Below are 18,163 nucleotides of genomic sequence, written 5' to 3'. Positions count from 1 at the left end.
TGCCCTGTTTGTGAAAGTCTGAGGGGATATACTCAGTCCTTTCTTTTCTACACAGGCCCATGTGAGGGAGAGGACCTCACAAGCCGAGTGAACTGCCCTGCTGTCGGGCAGCAATTTAAGGTAAGTGCTGACTTTAATTATATTCTGGGGAAGGATTTCTCTCAGACTAAGTGGACACTTTATTTACTAAGGAGAGAATGAAGGGGGCCGTTTAAGATTTAAACTCCTTTATTCTCTGGGACACCATCTCTCTCCTACTGGAGAGGACTTGACAGCATAGCAGGCACTGGGGCTCAGGAAACTTAAATTGGTGGAGACTCTCTGGGGATTTTTAGTCGCTAAACTGAGGGGAAAGGACTCAGTGTGAGGTGATTGTTTGTATTACTTTTTGGGCTAAGCCGCTGTCTAGCAAGCGGTAGACCCAATTTGCCTCCAGGTTTTTTTCAATGGGTTCATTATCCCCCGGTGGCTTCTCTGTAGTTAACAATGGCGACCGGGAAATTACTTGTTGTACCGCCCATGATGGGCGGAGCTATATGTGGCGCCAATTTGGCCCGCACATTCTCCTGCACTAATTCTAATTTGCAGTTAGCCGGAAAAGTCACTGGTTACTAAAAATGAGACAGTGACGTAAGGGTAGAGCCGGACAGCGCTTCAGCTGATTTCCGGACATGTTTTCTAAACAAGAGACCGGTTACTTACAACAAACACAGTAACGTCAAGTGCTAGACTCACAGTCCTTGGTGTCTACACATAGGTTGGCCGGACAGCGTTACAGCTGAGTTCCGGACCTTTTTAGGCTCAAATTATGTGTAATGTTTGTCTATGGTTATCTAAGTTTTTAAAATATAATTGGTAGCAGAAGGGCAGATGGGCACCCCAGCAAGGTTAGGCTGAGGTGTAAATATGGTCTGCAGTAGTTGCGTACTATGTTAGATTCTTTCAGCACACAAAAATAAAAAGTTACTTTAAAATTTAAAGAGACAGTAAAATTTTTATGTTATTTGGTGTGTTTTTGTTTTGTTTTTTACAAAATGATAACCTATTTCTTTGTCTAAATCATCCTTTGTGACTCAGGATGAATCTAGTGGCCCTGCTAGGTGTCTCTTGTTTTTATGCTTTGATGCTGTGTTATAAAAATAGATTTTTCTGAAACTACTCCTTCTAAGCCGCATGCTATTTAGGAGTCTATTGACAATAGTCACGATATGCCACAAATGTTTCCTAATATGTCCCAAAAATTTATAGCCCACACACAGTGCCCTGCGCTTCCTCTCACACTCCACCTGGAGTTACCTTGCATTTCATGCATTGTTTGTTTTTCCCATACTGTAGGGGAAAGTACAAGAGAACATATATTCAATCAGTGAATAGTGTGACTAATTCAGTAGTAGCTATTCCGAATGTTTTTTCTCTTGTTAAGTGTATTCAGTCCACGGGTCATCCATTACTTATGGGATTATATCTCCTTCCCAACAGGAAGTTGTAAGAGGATCACCCAAGCAGAGCTGCTATATAGCTCCTCCCTCACATGTCATATCCAGTCATTCTCTTGCAACTCAACTAGATAGGACGTTGTGAGAGGTCTGTGGTGTTTTTTATACTTAGTTTATTTCTTCAATCAAAAGTTTGTTATTTTAAATGGCACCGGAGTGTGCTGTTTGTTCTCAGGCAGTATTTGGAAGAAGAATCTGCCTGCGTTTTCTATGATCTTAGCAGAAGTAACTAAGATCCACTGGCTGTTCTCGCACATTCTGAGGAGTGGGGTAACTTTCAGAAAGGGAATAGCGTGTGGGGAATCCTGCAAACAAGGTATGTGCAGTAAATTATTTTTCTAAGAAATGGAATTGACTAAGAAAATACTGCTGATACCGATGTAATGTAAGTACAGCCTTAAATGCAGCAGCGACTGGTATCAGGCTGATGAATGTATGTATAATAAGTAATTTTCTAAGGAATGGAATTTGACTAAGAAAATACTGTAATACTGAAGTATTGTATAAGCCTTAACTGCAGTAGAAGCGACTGGTAGCAGGCTTATTAATAACACTACCTAACTTTTAAAGTGTATGTTTAAAACGTTTACTGGCATGTTATTTGTTTTTTGTGAGGTACTTTGGTGATAAATCTTTTGGGGCATGATTTTCCACATGGCTGTTGATTATTTCTACATAGAAACGGTTAACTGAGGTTTCCCACTGTTGTAATAGGAGTGGGAGGAGCCTATTTTAGCGCTTTTTTGCGCAGTAAAAATTCAGTTTCAGTCTTCCTGCTTCTTCCTCCTTGATCCAGGACGTATCTAGAGAGCTCAGGGGTCTTCAAAAGTCATTATGAGGGAGGTAATCAGTCACAGCAGACCTGTGACAGTGTGTTTGATTGTGATACAAACGTTAATTGTTAAATTGATTATCCGTTTTTTGGGTATTAAGGGGTTAATCTTCCATTTGCTAGTGGGTGCAATACTTTGCTAACTTAATACATTTACTGTGAAAATTTGTTGCTATAACTGATTTGGCATTGTTATTTCAACTGTGACGATTTTTTGTGCTTCTTAAAGGCGCAGTAGCGTTTTTTTATATTGCTTGTAAATTTATTTGAAAGGATTTTCCAAGCTTGCTAGTCTCATTGCGAGTCTGTTTAAACAAGTCTGACACAGATGAATCTGTTTGTTCACTATGTTTAAAGGCCAATTTGGAGCCCCATAGAAATATGTGTACTAAATGTATTGATGTCACTTTGAATAAAAGTCAATCTATATCTGTAAAGAAATTATCACCAGACAACGAGGGGGAAGTTATGCCGGCTAACTCTCCTCACGTGTCAGTACCTTCGCCTCCCGCTCAGGAGGCGCGTGATATTGTGGCGCCAAGTACATCAGAGAGGCCCATACAAATCACTTTGCAAGACATGGCTGCTGTTATGACAGAGGTATTATCTAAATTACCTGAATTAAGAGGCAAGCGCGATAGCTCTGGGTTAAGGACAGAGCGCGCTGATGATGTGAGAGCCATGTCAGATACTGCGTCACAATTTGCAGAACATGAGGACGGAGAGCTTCATTCTGTGGGTGACGGATCTGATCCAGGGAGACCGGATTCAGAGATTTCTAATTTTAAATTTAAGCTTGAGAACCTCCGCGTATTGCTAGGGGAGGTATTAGCGGCTCTGAATGATTGTAACACGGTTGCAATTCCAGAGAAAGTATGTAGGTTGGATAGATATTTTGCGGTACCGGTGTGTACTGACGTTTTTCCTATACCTAAAAGGCTTACAGAAATTATTAGCAAGGAGTGGGATAGACCCGGTGTGCCCTTTCCCCACCTCCGATATTTAGAAAAATGTTCCCAATAGACGCCACCACACGAGACTTATGGCAGACGGTCCCTAAGGTGGAGGGAGCAGTTTCTACTTTAGCTAAACGTACCACTATCCCGGTGGAGGATAGTTGTGCTTTTTCAGGATCCAATGGATAAAAAATTAGGTTACCTTAAGAAAATGTTTGTTCAACAAGGTTTTATCTTACAGCCCCTTGCATGCATTGCGCCTGTCACTGCTGCTGCGGCATTCTGGTTTGAGTCTCTGGAAGAGGCCATTCGCACAGCTCCATTGGATGAGATTATGGCCAAGCTTAAAGCACTTAAGCTAGCTAATACATTTGTTTCTGATGCCGTTGTACATTTAACCAAACTAACGGCTAAGAACTCCGGATTCGCCATCCAGGCGCGCAGAGCGCTATGGCTTAAATCCTGGTCAGCTGACGTGACTTCTAAATCTAAATTGCTTAATATTCCTTTCAAAGGGCAGACCTTATTCGGGCCCGGCTTGAAAGAAATTATTGCTGACATTACTGGAGGTAAGGGTCATACTCTTCCTCAGGACAGGGCCAAATCAAAGGACAAACAGTCTAATTTTCGTGCCTTTCGTAACTTCAAGGCAGGAGCAGCATCAACTTCTTCCGCTCCAAAACAGGAAGGACCTGTTGCTCGTTACAGACAGGGCTGGAAAGCTAACCAGCCCTGGAACAAGGGCAAGCAGGCCAGAAAGCCTACTTCTGCCCCTAAGACAGCATGAAGAGAGAGGGCCCCCTATCCGGAAACGGATCTAGTGGGGGGCAGACTATCTCTCTTCGCCCAGGCTTGGGCAAGAGATTGTCCAGGATGCCTGGGCGTTAGAGATCATATCTCAGGGATATCTTCTGGACTTCAAAGCATCTCCTCCACAAGGGAGATTTCATCTTTCAAGGTTATCAGCAAACCAAATAAAGTAAGAGGCATTTCTATGCTGTGTGCAAGACCTCTTAGTAATGGGGGTGATCCACCCAGTTCCGCAGACGGAACAAGGGCAAGGGTTTTACTCAAATCTGTTTGTGGTTCCCAAGAAAGAGGGAACCTTCAGACCAATCTTGGACCTAAAAATCTTAAACAAATTCCTAAGAGTTCCATCATTCAAAATGGAAACTATTCGAACCATCCTACCCATGATCCAAGAGGGTCAATACATGACCACGGTAGACTTAAAGGATGCCTACCTTCATATATATTCACAAAGATCATTATCGGTACCTAAGATTTGCCTTTCTAGACAGGCATTACCAGTTTGTAGCTCTTCCCTTCGGGTTGGCTACGGCCCCGAGAATCTTTACAAAGGTTCTGGGCTCACTTCTGGCGGTTCTAAGACCGCGAGGCATAGCGGTGGCTCCGTATCTAGACGACATCCTAGATACAGGCGTCAAGCTTTCAAATGGCCAAGTCTCATACAGAGATAGTTCTGGCATTTCTGAGGTCGCATGGGTGGAAAAGTGAACGTGGAAAAGAGTTCTCTATCACCACTCACAAGAGTCTCCTTTCTAGGGACTCTTATAGATTCTGTAGAGATGAAAATTTACCTGACTGAGTCCAGGTTATCAAAGCTTCTAAATGCTTGCGTGTCCTTCATTCCATTCCACGCCCGTCAGTGGCTCAGTGCATGGAAGTAATCGGCTTAATGGTAGCGGCAATGGACATAGTGCCATTTGCGCGCCTGCATCTCAGACCGCTGCAATTATGCATGCTAAGTCAGTGGAATGGGGATTACTCAGATTTGTCCCCTCTGCTAAATCTGGACCAAGAGACCAGAGATTCTTTTCTCTGGTGGCTTTCTCGGGTCCATCTGTCCAAGGGTATGACCTTTCGCAGGCCAGATTGGACGATTGTAACAACAGATGCCAGCCTTCTAGGTTGGGGCGCAGTCTGGAAATCCCTGAAGGCTCAGGGATTATGGACTCAGGAGGAGAAACTCCTCCCAATAAATATTCTGGAGTTGAGAGCAATACTCAATGCTCTTCTAGCTTGGCCTCAGTTAGCAACACTGAGGTTCATCAGATTTCAGTCGGACAACATCACGACTGTGGCTTACATCAACCATCAAGGGGGAACCAGGAGTTCCCTAGCGATGTTGGAAGTCTCAAAGATAATTCGCTGGGCAGAGTCTCACTCTTGCCACCTGTCAGCGATCTACATCCCAGGCGTGGAGAACTGGGAGGCGGATTTTCTAAGTCGCCAGACTTTTCATCCGGGGGAGTGGGAACTTCATCCGGAGGTCTTCGCTCAACTGACTCATCGTTGGGGCAAACCAGATCTGGATCTAATGGCGTCTTGCCAGAACGCCAAGCTTCCTTGTTACGGATCCAGGTCCAGGGACCCGGGAGCGGCGCTGATAGATGCTCTGACAGCCCCTTGGGTCTTCAACATGGTTTATGTGTTTCCACCATTTCCGATGCTTCCTCGACTGATTGCCAAGATCAAACAGGAGAGAGCATCAGTGATTCTGATAGCGCCTGCGTGGCCACGCAGGACCTGGTATGCAGACCTAGTGGACATGTCGTCTTGTCCACCGTGGTTTCTACCTCTGAGGCAGGACCTTCTAATACAAGGCCCTTTCAAACATCCAAATCTAATTTCTCTGAGGCTGACTGCATGGAGATTGAACGCTTGATTCTATCAAAGCGTGGCTTCTCGGAGTCAGTTATTGATACCTTAATACAGGCACGGAAGCCTGTTACCAGGAAAATTTACCATAAGATATGGCGTAAATATTTATATTGGTGTTAATCCAAGGGTTACTCATGGAGTAAGATTAGGATTCCTAGGATATTGTCTTTTCTACAAGAAGGTTTAGAAAAGGGTTTATCTGCTAGTTCGTTAAAGGGACAGATTTCTGCTCTGTCTATTCTCTTACACAAACGTCTGGCAGAAGTTCCAGACGTCCAGGCTTTTTGTCAGGCTTTGGCTAGGATTAAGCCTGTGTTTAAGACTGTTGCTCCTCCGTGGAGCTTAAATTTGGTTCTTAAAGTTCTTCAAGGGGTTCCGTTTGAACCCCTTCATTCCATTGATATTAAGCTTTTATCTTGGAAAGTTCTGTTTTTGATGGCTATTTCCTCGGCTCGAAGAGTCTCTGAGTTAATCGGCCTTACATTGTGATTCTCTTTATCTGATTTTCCATTCAGACAAGGTAGTTCTGCGTACTAAACCTGGGTTCTTACCTAAGGTAGTTTCTAACAGGAATATCAATCAAGAGATTGTTGTTCCATCATTATGTCCTAACCCTTCTTCAAAGAAGGAACGACTTTTGCATAATCTGGACGTAGTCCGTGCCCTGAAGTTCTATTTGCAGGCAACTAAAGATTTTCGTCAAACTTCTTCCCTGTTTGTCGTTTACTCTGGACAGAGGAGAGGTCAAAAAGCTTCGGCTACCTCTCTCTCCTTTTGGCTTCGTAGCATAATACGTTTAGCCTATGAGACTGCTGGACAGCAGCCTCCTGAAAGAATTACAGCTCATTCCACTAGAGCTGTGGCTTCCACCTGGGCCTTTAAGAATGAGGCCTCTGTTGAACAGATTTGCAAGGCTGCAACTTGGTCTTCACTTCATACTTTTTCAAAATTTTACAAATTTGACACTTTTGCTTCTTCGGAGGCTGTTTTTGGGAGAAAGGTTCTACAGGCAGTGGTTCCTTCCGTTTAAAGTTCCTGCCTTGTCCCTCCCATCATCCGTGTACTTTAGCTTTGGTATTGGTATCCCATAAGTAATGGATGACCCGTGGACTGAATACACTTAACAAGAGAAAACATAATTTATGCTTACCTGATAAATTTATTTCTCTTGTAGTGTATTCAGTCCACGGCCCCGCCCTGTCTTTTAAGGCAGATTTAAATTTTTATTAAAACTCCAGTCACCACTGCACCCTATGGTTTCTCCTTTCTTGTCTTGTTTCGGTCGAATGACTGGATATGACATGTGAGGGGAGGAGCTATATAGCAGCTCTGCTTGGGTGATCCTCTTGCAACTTCCTGTTGGGAAGGAGATATAATCCCATAAGTAATGGATGACCCGTGGACTGAATACACTACAAGAGAAATAAATTTATCAGGTAAGCATAAATTATGTTTTTTCTCCTGTAACCTGAAAGAGGAGGATACTTCAATGGTATTTGAGGGGGAATTCTCAGACTCAGATGGGCTAATACCTTTATCTGATCCGGAGATTGCTTCCTTTAGTTTTAGCTTGAATACCTCCATGTGTAACTTGTTTAGGTTTTAGCTACCCTGCACGGCTCTGACACTACCGGCGTAGTCTATCCTAGAGAGTCCAGTAAATTATACTAATATTGTGATGTGCCCTTCATGGTGGAAGTATTTCCTGTACCAGATAGGGTTATATAGATATTTTCTCAAGAATAGGAGAAACAAGGTATCCCTGTTTTTCTCCTTCCCTATATTTAAAGGGATGATTTCTATATCAGACTCTATAAAGGAGTTGTTGCAGAAGGGAGATACTATTCCTATAGAGGATAGTAGTTCCTTTTAGACCCTATGCGGGAGAAGGACCCTATGGTCAGAAGTTAGAGGGTTTACATTGTCAACCTGCGGTTGGTATGGCTGTCACCAGTGTGGCGGCGTACTGGTTTGATGCGTTGTCTTTTTCTATTGGACAGACACCCCTCTCGAAGGGATAGAATGAAGGCCCTTAAATTAGTAATCTCCTTTAGTACAGAGGTTTATTAAACTATAATTTAGACTTTGCCATATTGGTCCCTAAAACATTATGGTTAAAATCTTGGTCTGCAGATGTTTCATCCACAGGATTAGAGAAATAAGCGAAGGGACGTCAGATAATTTTAGGTCCTTTCGAGATTTCTAGGGAAATTATTTTCCCTCCTTCTCCCAAGCAGGAGCAGTCTTAGTCTTCATGGAAGACCCAATCAGTCTTAGAAAGGAGAAAACAGTCCAAGAAGCCTGCTGTCCAATCGAAGACAGCATAAGGGCCTGCACCCGATCAGTAAGGGGGCAGGTTTTCCTCCTCCTATCAGGCTTGGGTTTGTGATTTCATGATATTATGTACATTGTGGCCCAGGGATGCAAATTAGAGTTCAAGACTTCCTCCGAGGGGCAGGTGTCTGCTTTCAAGATTATCGTGCAGACCAGACTAAATAGAGAGGCGCTTTTACGCTTACAGATCCTCTTCGACCTGAGAGTGATAGTTCCTGGTCCAATCTAGGAATGAGACCTGGGATGCTACTTCTATCTGTTCGTGATTCCAAGAAGGAGGGAACCTTCAGACCTATTTTAGAACTCAGTCAGGGTTCTTAGACTGACGTATTTAAGATAGATACTATTGTTCCATTCTTCCTTTGGTCCAAGAGGATGACTTCGGGAGATTTGAAGGATGCATACTTACATCTTCCCATCCACAAGGACTATCTCAAAATTACTAGAGTTTGCCTTTCTAGACGAACATTCCAGCCTGCTTTTCAACATGCAGGATAATGCTCAATTTTTCCTGTGGTCTCCCGGATGGAAGGTGAATTTGGTAAAGAGTTCCTTATTTCCACTTACAAGGGCATTTTTTTTGGAGAGCTATATTAGTCACCTCATCAATGAAGCTGACAGTAGTCAGGAATTAGAGGATTTCGATTCTTACTTAGCACTTAAGTCCCATCAGTGCCTCAGTGCATGGAGGTAATTGGGCTGATGGTAGCGGCAATGGACATCCTTCCAGTTGCCCATTTCCATCTTAGTTCTCAACAGTTAATAATTCTTGGTGGTTATCTCAGAATTCTTGCTCCCAGGGAACCTGATTTCGCAGTTCTTCTGGGTGAATGCGTCAACAGATGCCAGTCTTTTGGGCTGAGAATCTGTTTGGGACTCTCTAAGAGCAGGGATCATGGACTCGGGTGGAGTTGGTTCTTCCAATAACCGTTTGAAGAAGTAAATCTCCTAGCCTGGCCTCAGTTAGCTTTGGCCGGGTTTATCAGGTTTAAGTTAGATCTTACTTCAGCCGTCGGGGGCTCTGAGTTTTCTAGGCCATGACAGAAGTAGTCAAGATCGTTCAGTGGGCTGTGACTCACAATTGCTTTTTGTTGACAACCTGCATTCCAGATGGGACTTCTGAGAGGCGGTCTTAGTAAGTAAGCAGACTTTTTACTCAGGGGAGGGGGGAAGTCCAGCCAGGAGTTTTCCAGCCGGCTTCTCAATGGGGTCAGTTACGACTGAATCTCATGGCTTCTTGACTCGTTGCCTTGGAATTTCAGTCTTGCATACTTAATTCCTCTATTTAATTTTTTTTCTTAGTCTTGGCTCGAGCTAAGCAGGAAAAGACATCAGTGATTCCCTTTTCACCAGCATGGCCGTAGGATTGATATGCAGTCCTGGTGGACGTGTCACTTCCTCCACCTGGGAATTCCGTGGGGGAAGGACCTTCTACTTCAAGGACCCTTCCTTTATCCAAAAACTGTTTCTCTGTAGCGGACTACTGGAAGATGGAAGTTTTATTTCATCCAAGCGTGGATTAGGAATTGATCAGTGAGACCATGAATCAGGCTCGTAAGCCTGTATCTAGGAAGAGTTTACTCATATGACATGACGTAAATATTTTTAATGGTGTGGATCCAGGGATTATTCCTGGAGTGGAGTCAGGATTCCTAGAATATTGTCTTTTCTAGAAGAGGGTTGGAGAAAAGACTATTGACAAACACCCTAATGGGTCGAATTTCTGCTTTTATCGATTTTTATTACTCAAGCGCCTGGCAGATGTCCCAGATGTACAATTCTTTTGTCAGGCCTTGGTCAGGATCAGGCCTGTGTTCAAGCCAGTTACTCCTCCATGGAGTCTTACTTTGGTTTTAAGAATTCTTCAAGGGGCTCAGTTTGAGCCTATAAATTCCTTGGATATTAAGTTTTTTCCTTGGAAAGCTTTATTTCTTGATACTATTTTTTCCTCTCGCAGAGTGTCAGAGCTCTCGGTACTGCAGTACGAGTCTCATTACCTTACCTTATTTTTCATTTTGTTAAGCTAGTTTTTTCGTACTAAATCAGGATTTCTTCCTAAGGTAGTTTCTGATCGGAACTTTATTCAGGAGATTGTTATTCTTTACTTGTGTCCCAATCCTACTTCTCAGAAGGTTCGGTTTCTGCACAATTTGGATGTTTTTTTAAAGTTTTACCTGCAGGCGACTAAGGATTTTCGTCAGTCTTCTGCATTTTGTAGTTTTCTCAGGAAAATTTAAGGGACAGATAGCTGCGGCTACTTCTCTTTCTTTTTGGCTGAAGAGTATAATACTTTTTGCGTATGAGACTACTGGACAGCAGCCTCCAGAGAGAGTTACGGCTCATTTCACGAGGGCTGTTGCTTCCTCATGGACATTCGAAAATGAATCTTCTGTGGAACAGATTTGCAAGATTGGTCCTCTCTTCACACTTTTTCTAAATTCTACAAATTTGAAACTTTTGCCTTGTCTAAGGCCGCTTTTTGGGAGAAAGGTTCTTCAAGCAGTGGTGCCTTCCGTTTAGGTTCCCTGTCTTGTCCCTCTCATATCATCTGTGTACTCTAGCTTGGGTATTGAATCCCATTAGTAATTAAGATGATCCGTGGACTCATCGTGTCATAAAAAAAGAAAAGAAAATTTATGCTTACCTGATAAATGTATTTCTTTTTTTACACGATGAGTCCACGGCCCGCCCTGTTCTTGTAAGACAGGTTGTTGGTTATTTTAAACTTCAGACACTTCTGCACCTTGGTTTTTTTGAATGACTGGAGTGGGAGGGAATGGAGGAGCTATTTAACAGCTTTCCTGTGGTGCTCTTTGCCGCCTCCTGCTGACCAGGAGGTGAATATCCCATTAGTAATTAAGATGATCTGTGGACTCATCGTGTCAAAAAAGAAATACATTTATCAGGTAAGCATAAATTTTCTTTTTCTTGGATTTCATCTTTGTGAATATGTAGGGTGACAAAACTTATATATTCACTTATTCTGGTTATTCTGAAAATATATAATACAGTCTGTTTTCAGTGTGATTCTGTAATTGTTCTAACGGATCTGTACTTCTGACTCCTTAGGAAGTTAAAGGGACTGTGAAAGACACCCCAGATGCTGAAACTCCAGGAAGTCTGACTCCACTGCCACCTGCTGTTGTAGAGAAGACCCCAGGTACCCGCTCTTCCTTGCTGCGACGCGCTCTGGGCCTGTGTTCCGTGGCGCGGCGACTGCAGAGTGTGGCGTCCTCTGTAAGGCACCGGGTGATGCAAGATCCACTGGACTGCTTTTTTATGTGCCAACTGACCGTGTTTGGGCTCCCGTTTCTGTACCTCCAGTCACAAATTCTCATGCAAATTTTGGGGGAGTTCCCTTGGCCCTCTGGCTCATGAGGTCCACAGAGATGAAAAGATAGTTAATCTTTTTACTGCCAGGGTGACCTCAGTGCATTGTAGTTTTTCTGTTGATATCTTAACACTTTGACAGGAGTAATTTTTTCCTCCTAATCTATCTTTTTAGTACCTTTTTGTGATATGTTCCTCTTTAGGGGTATGAATATATATATATTTCATTCGGTCAAATATTGAAATCTAAGTTGGGTAGCTGGGTCTTAATTTAAATCCTTTTATCAATGCAGTGTGCTGTTGGAATCTTCCCTAGCTAAATGGCAGACAAATTTATGATTTAAATAGCAAAGCTATAATTTATTTTAAAAAGCCAATATACATCCCTTGTTTTGGGTTAAAAAATGTGTTTGTTCCACTCTCCCTATAGTGAATGAAAAGCAAAATCTGTCCCAAGCCCCCCTGCCCAAATACTGCAACTTGCCTTTAATAGTAATTGTTTTTCAGAGTTTTGAAGAAAAACAAAGTGGCTTCATTTGTTTTTTATATTTCTGGGGAGCGTGGAAAAAAATCACAAGCAAGAGGTGATTAATAGCCTATGCCAGTAAAAGTAAAAAAAAAAAGTAAAAAAACAAGGAATCGTTAAGTAACAGTGTAAAACAGTGTAAAACTAGATAAGTCAGGTATCTATGAATTAATATCCTAAATTTCAGATCAAATTGATAGTCACTGTTTCTCCCTCTGCAGTAGTCCGTTTCGACCCATGTCCTTGTATTGCCAAGAATTATCTGTATATGAAGTCATTTATTTCTATTATATTTTTTATGATCTGTTTTGTAGTTTACTTATTAATGACTTATGACTTGCTTCATAATAGTTTTTTTTACCTTTTGACTAATTTAGAGCATTTCATTGAGTTTTGCATTTATACTGAGTGAATAGTAATGATTAAGGGACAGAAGAACTTTATGATAATGATAGTGCATGCTATCTTAAACCAGTTTAAAATTGTATTTCTGTTATCAAGTTTGCTTTGTTTTTTGGTATCTTTTGTTAAAGAGTAAACCTAGATAAGCTCAGAAGAAGCAATATACTTCTATGAGATAGCTGAAGACATCTGGTGAGCCAAAGACAAGAGGCATAGGCGTGGCCAGTGCCCAGCTAGCTCCCACTAGTCCATGTCTGGCATCCAGGTGTGCTCTCCAACAATGAATACCAAGAGAACAAAGCACATTTTATAAAATAAGTATATTGGAAAGTTGTTCAAGTTTCATCCTGCTATGCCTCAGACATTTCTTCTGCATATGCACTTTTACAAATCTAAAATAGAACCTAGATTACTGTTTCACCCAAACAAGTTCTGATTTTAAAATAATTTTGGACAAATGCTGATCAATCAAAGTAGTTAAAGCCTTGATTAGCAGAACCTTCATTTATTCCTCTTTATGTATTATGGACAGGAGCGGTTATACAGTTTAAAATGTGGCCTAACGATGAGCAGAGTATTATGATACTTTGAGAGGCTGCTATGACCTATATATTTTTGGTATCTGTTAAGCAATCTGAAATGGTTTTAACAGGACTTAAAGGTACATTAATGTTTTTCTCTGTTGCCTTTAAACGTTTAGGTTGTTTATGGCCAGTGAGCTCCAAAATTGCACTTCATCTTTGTTTCTAAATTATTTCACCAGTTTTGAATGAACCTTTTTATGTACAAAATATTGTTGAACTGAAGGTCCCTTGATTGTTTATAGGGTGTGTAGAAAGGCAGAACTTACATCTCATGATTGGTTATATTGTAATCAGATTATATAGCATTTTTTTTTTCTTTTTAACATTTTGGTTATGTAATTGGATAAAAATGACTTGTTTCACTCTAAGGGACATTACAGTATAAAAATCAGGCCTATTTATGATAGAGGGTCATTTAAAACTGAAAAAAGGATTGATTTATTCATAAAAGGAAGATGCATTTAAACTCTGTTTTAGATTAAACAGAATAATACTCGTCCCTTTAATTCCTTTATCTCATATTCATAGTGACAGCACAATTGTTCTAGACAATATGGTTGAAAGTCCACTTTCTTTGCAGATCTCCTTTTTTCCTCTTTCTTTCTACTGGTCTCAAAACACTGTAGGGCTAAATACAGGGCCTCCCATGTGTATGGATTTCTCTCTAAAAATGATCCATTAGGCAAATGACCCAACCACCAAGTTACTTATGGTGTCTTGGGAGACTGACCTCTGACAGAAAATGTCCTGATGATTCCCTTGAATCTTGCAGCATAATTTGCAGGGAATTACAAGGCTCAAAAAAGAAAATTATTTAAGAAAAAGTTTTTTTATTGTTCTTTCTGATCTCTTTAAGGAGAAATGGACAAAGCCAGATAAATACCATTGTTAGGTCAAATTAATTTCCGCTCTATCTCAAAATCTATATTTGAATATTGGGAAATACCAGGTGAGGTGGATGCCCAGTCTTGGTTGCAGCCAAACAAATCATTCAATTTAAAAATGATTCATTCATCCGTTTACCACAAAGAGCTCATGAAAACTTCAGTTTTCCGTTTATCAATCATTGACTACAATTTAAATAGCCAGATTTAAGAATATGTATTTGGGACCTAGTCGTGGAGTTATCCTGACAGGAGTCTCTCACTCATTACATTTTAGTCAGGCCTGTTCTTACTGTGTCATTTGTTCAATTGGGGACTAGTTGTCTAGGTTCCAGGAGATATGACTAAGCTGTTTGCCAGATAAGATATTTGTATCCTTTTATATACAAAATACTTTTCACTTGTTTTCTCATCCAATGGGTGTTTTCACTCACAAGTTCCCTAAGACTTTTATCCATCTGCCTTTCTTGGCCACAGGAGTACACCTCCTCTCTAGGTAATTTTGTCAAATGTCACTCAAAATGGAGTCGCTCTGTTCCACCCTGAGTGCGATGGAACATGGCTAATACTTGTCCAAGGTTAGCTTGAAGGAAGTATGTCTTTATGTCTCCATTAATCCCACTTAATGCTGGTTTCTGTGATTCTCTTTTTTGTCACCATTATTTGGTCTTCCCTTTGGTGTGGCCGGAGCCCTACATGTATTCACCAAGGTCATTGCCACTGTTCGCTTCATATTGCTGCAGCAGCAAATACCAGTGTGTCTCATGCCCTCATCTCCGTCTTAACTGCCTCCTATGTAGTACTGACATTGTGGATTTGCACTCATTCCTTGATGTCCTACCAAAAGAGAACTCAAAAATTAAAACTGACATTTTTTATTACTATTTTGACCAGGAACCCTTCTTACACACCTCAGATGTGGTCGGATCTGTAATATTACCAAAATATTACAGCACCTTTCACAAGGCTGATACTTTACATTCCTAATAAGAGTATATGCAGGCCCCAATACTTTCCTTTCCAGTTACTTCTGTTAGCATAGATCTTACATACCAAGCAGTGTTGTCCTATTTTTATTTCTCTGCTTTCTACTTCTTCAGTTCATTTTTGTGGGCAGCTGGCAGCCATATAGTCCTCTTTATAGACCTTCCCTACATTTTAATCAGCTCCGTATTTATCCGAGGCATCCTTTGGTTGAAATATTTTATGGTCTATTGTCTCATAGTGTAGCACACAAAGATCTGTGCAAATCCAGATCTTTGTGTGTTGCATTACACAAATATATCTGGCTCCAAAAAGAGACTAATACTGCTACCCGTGGTCATATTGAGAATTAGGCACGTCTTTTTGAGGCACATGTGTAGCGACGTTGCCACTGGAATGCAGTGAAAGCTAGATTTCAATATGGCAGCACCCATGACTAGAGGGGGGTGGGGAATAACCTCAATACTTTGCTTATAAATAGTATTTAGTGTTTAATAACATCCCTTTTTTAGTTTGAGTTTATCTCAGATTGGATGGATTAACCCAATCTATGTTTAGAACTATAGCCTGCTGCATGTGCTCTCACTCAGTGTACCAAGGGGTCTGTTTTATAAAACTGCTCAAATTAAGCTGGTATTCTATTTTAAATGTTAGCTTTTCATTCTGCTGTCTTGGTTGAGAATAAGAATTAAATATTTTCTGGAATTGTTTGGTTGAGATTTCTGAGCTAAACTAGCCGTCTGCATTTGGCATTTATAAGAATTGAAAGTAATGAAGCAACTACACAACTATTTTAATAACGCTATTTATTTAAAATTAGAGAGGCTGCATATTCTTTAACAAATCCAGAAAGCTCAGCATAACAATGCGCACTTATGAGTAAGGTTGTAAGTCGGCACTTCTTTGCACTATAGTTGGGGCTTAGGGACAGATGGACCATATATAGTTGGGTACTACTTCTATGATTATGGCTTACACCGAAAAGCGTCAGGCGCCGACACCGATTTTTTAACTTGTCTACCTCCCGTTTACTTTTTAATTGGAAAATAATAAAGAATATTTTTCCTCTGCCAGCCCACCTCTCTTTTGTTGTGGACAGCAGAGCACAGTCTACAGTCAAATGTGACTGCAGAAAACTAAACTGGAAGTTGTTTGGACTTGTTTACTCCTGTATACTGGAAGATATTCGACTGCACTATTTATGTAGAGTGGAAAATTATTATTTTTCCCCAATTTTAAATAAAGCGTCATTAAAAGAGCTAAAAGTTCTGTTGCTCATATGAAAGAGCAGCATCTAAGAATCCTAATTGCCCCCCCCCCCCCTTCTTAAAAAATGTAAAGTAAATTTTATTCTATCAGTTAATTTATTTTTATTTTTTTACTAAGGCACGGCTGATGAGCACTTCCTGCTAATGCTTATTGGCTGATAGACACTTAATGCCAATGCTCATTGGCTTTTAGGCACTTCTTGCTAATGTGCACTGTCTGATACACTTAATGCTAATGCTCATTGGCTTGTAGGCATATCCTGCTAATTCTCATTGGCTTGTAGGCACTTCCTGCTAATGCTTATAGGCTTGTAGGCACTTCCTGCTAATGCTCATTGGCTTGTAGGCACTTCCTGCTAATGCTTATAGGCTTGTAGGCACTTCCTGCTAATGCACATTGGCTTGTAGGCACTTCCTGCTAATGCACATTGGCTTGTAGGCACTTCCTGCTAATGCACATTGGCTTGTAGGCACTTCCTGCTAATTCTCATTGGCTTGTAGGCACTTCCTGCTAATGCTCATTGAGGTTTAGAAGGTGCACCTATAAATAGGAAGTGCTCAACTGATATTGATATGTAGGTTTGAAAATCAGCTTTTACTTTATATTTATTCAATAAAATCTTAAACATTTTTTTCTTTAAATGCTCTTTCTAATGGATGATAGAACCATTGTTAGTACAATGTCCTATTAATGATAAGATCTTTATATAAAAAGTTCTTATTTCAGTGACCTTTCTTGGCCCTCTAGTTTCACCGTAAGTGCTTGGCTGCCAGAAATGTCTGGGACAGCTTGTTCAACAATGCATTGCATCCACTCTGGCTAAATACGGGATTCACTCTTAAAGGGACACGAAACCCCCCAAAATTCCTTTTATGTTTCAGACAGAGCATTTGATTTTTAACTACTTTTAAATGTAAGTTTATCTGATTTGCTTTGTTCTCTCTATCTCTTTTTTTAAGAATAATATATTGGCTGGCTTAGGAGCTGAAAGCTAGCTGCTGATTGGTAGCCGCACATAAATATAAACCTTTTGCCATTGGCTTACCAATGTGTTCAGCTAACTTCCCAGTAGTGCATTGCTGCTCCTTCAATAAAGAATACAAAGAGAATGAAGCAAAATTGATGATAGGAGTAAAATAGAAAGTTGTCTAAAATTGTATGCTCTTTGATTGAAATAAGGAAAGTTTTGGTTTCATGTCCCTTTAATAATGCAGACTCCCCTTTGATCAGGGAATTCTCATACTCCTGGATACGTGAAAAATATCTAACAGATAAGCTCTGTGGATCAAAAACAATAGGGTAAGCGTAGGTGGTGACATTTATTTAGTAATTAGAATTCTATATTTAGAATTCACGTTTGTTGCACTGTAGTAGATTGTAGTTTTCTGTAACTGCTGCTGCTTTTTGTGGATTGGTGAAAAAACCTGGTGTAGTTTGTTGTATCTGTAACCTTGTCATTGTGTTGGGGGCTCTAGCTGCACTGTCCTAGAAGGGGGGGCTAACGTTTTTCAAGTCTGTTGATGATATGCACTTTTACTAATGTAAACTTTTATTTTTATTCTTTAATACAGTTGCGGTGTTTATAGTTCATTAAAAGCACTTGTGGGAAAAAATAATATGCACATGTAATATTTAATAGGTGTTGGTTTTTGTCATTTATTTAATTTCTATAAGTGACAATCTATGGAAACCCTTTAAGGGAAATTATCAGTATAATATAAAATGTAGTTTATTTTTAATTCCTGCAGTCACTGTCATTATAAATTATATTCTTCCCATTCCTACTTTCAAACCTCTCCTATGATATGAATTGTTTCTGCATGAGCAGCACTCACACACCCCCTTCACCAGTTTTACAGATTTGCATTCATTACACTTGCG

The 18,163-nt window shown here is 40.6% G+C and overlaps 1 protein-coding gene across 16 annotated transcripts in view; it reads left to right on the top strand.

Annotated features, from left to right (window-relative positions):
* The window catches only part of MICAL3 (microtubule associated monooxygenase, calponin and LIM domain containing 3), an 809,998-nt gene that overhangs the window by 434,990 nt on the left and 356,845 nt on the right, over nucleotides 1–18,163 (top strand). For all 16 annotated transcript variants that reach the window (XM_053718886.1, XM_053718885.1, XM_053718900.1 and 13 more), the window contains one exon: nucleotides 11,373–11,463. In XM_053718886.1, coding sequence (XP_053574861.1) covers nucleotides 11,373–11,463 — 91 coding nt within the window. The remainder of the gene's footprint in view (nucleotides 1–11,372; nucleotides 11,464–18,163) is intronic.

Source organism: Bombina bombina, chromosome 6, assembly GCF_027579735.1.
Source record: "Bombina bombina isolate aBomBom1 chromosome 6, aBomBom1.pri, whole genome shotgun sequence".
Lineage (NCBI taxonomy): Eukaryota > Metazoa > Chordata > Amphibia > Anura > Bombinatoridae > Bombina > Bombina bombina.
This window is presented reverse-complemented; position numbering and strand designations above follow the sequence as displayed.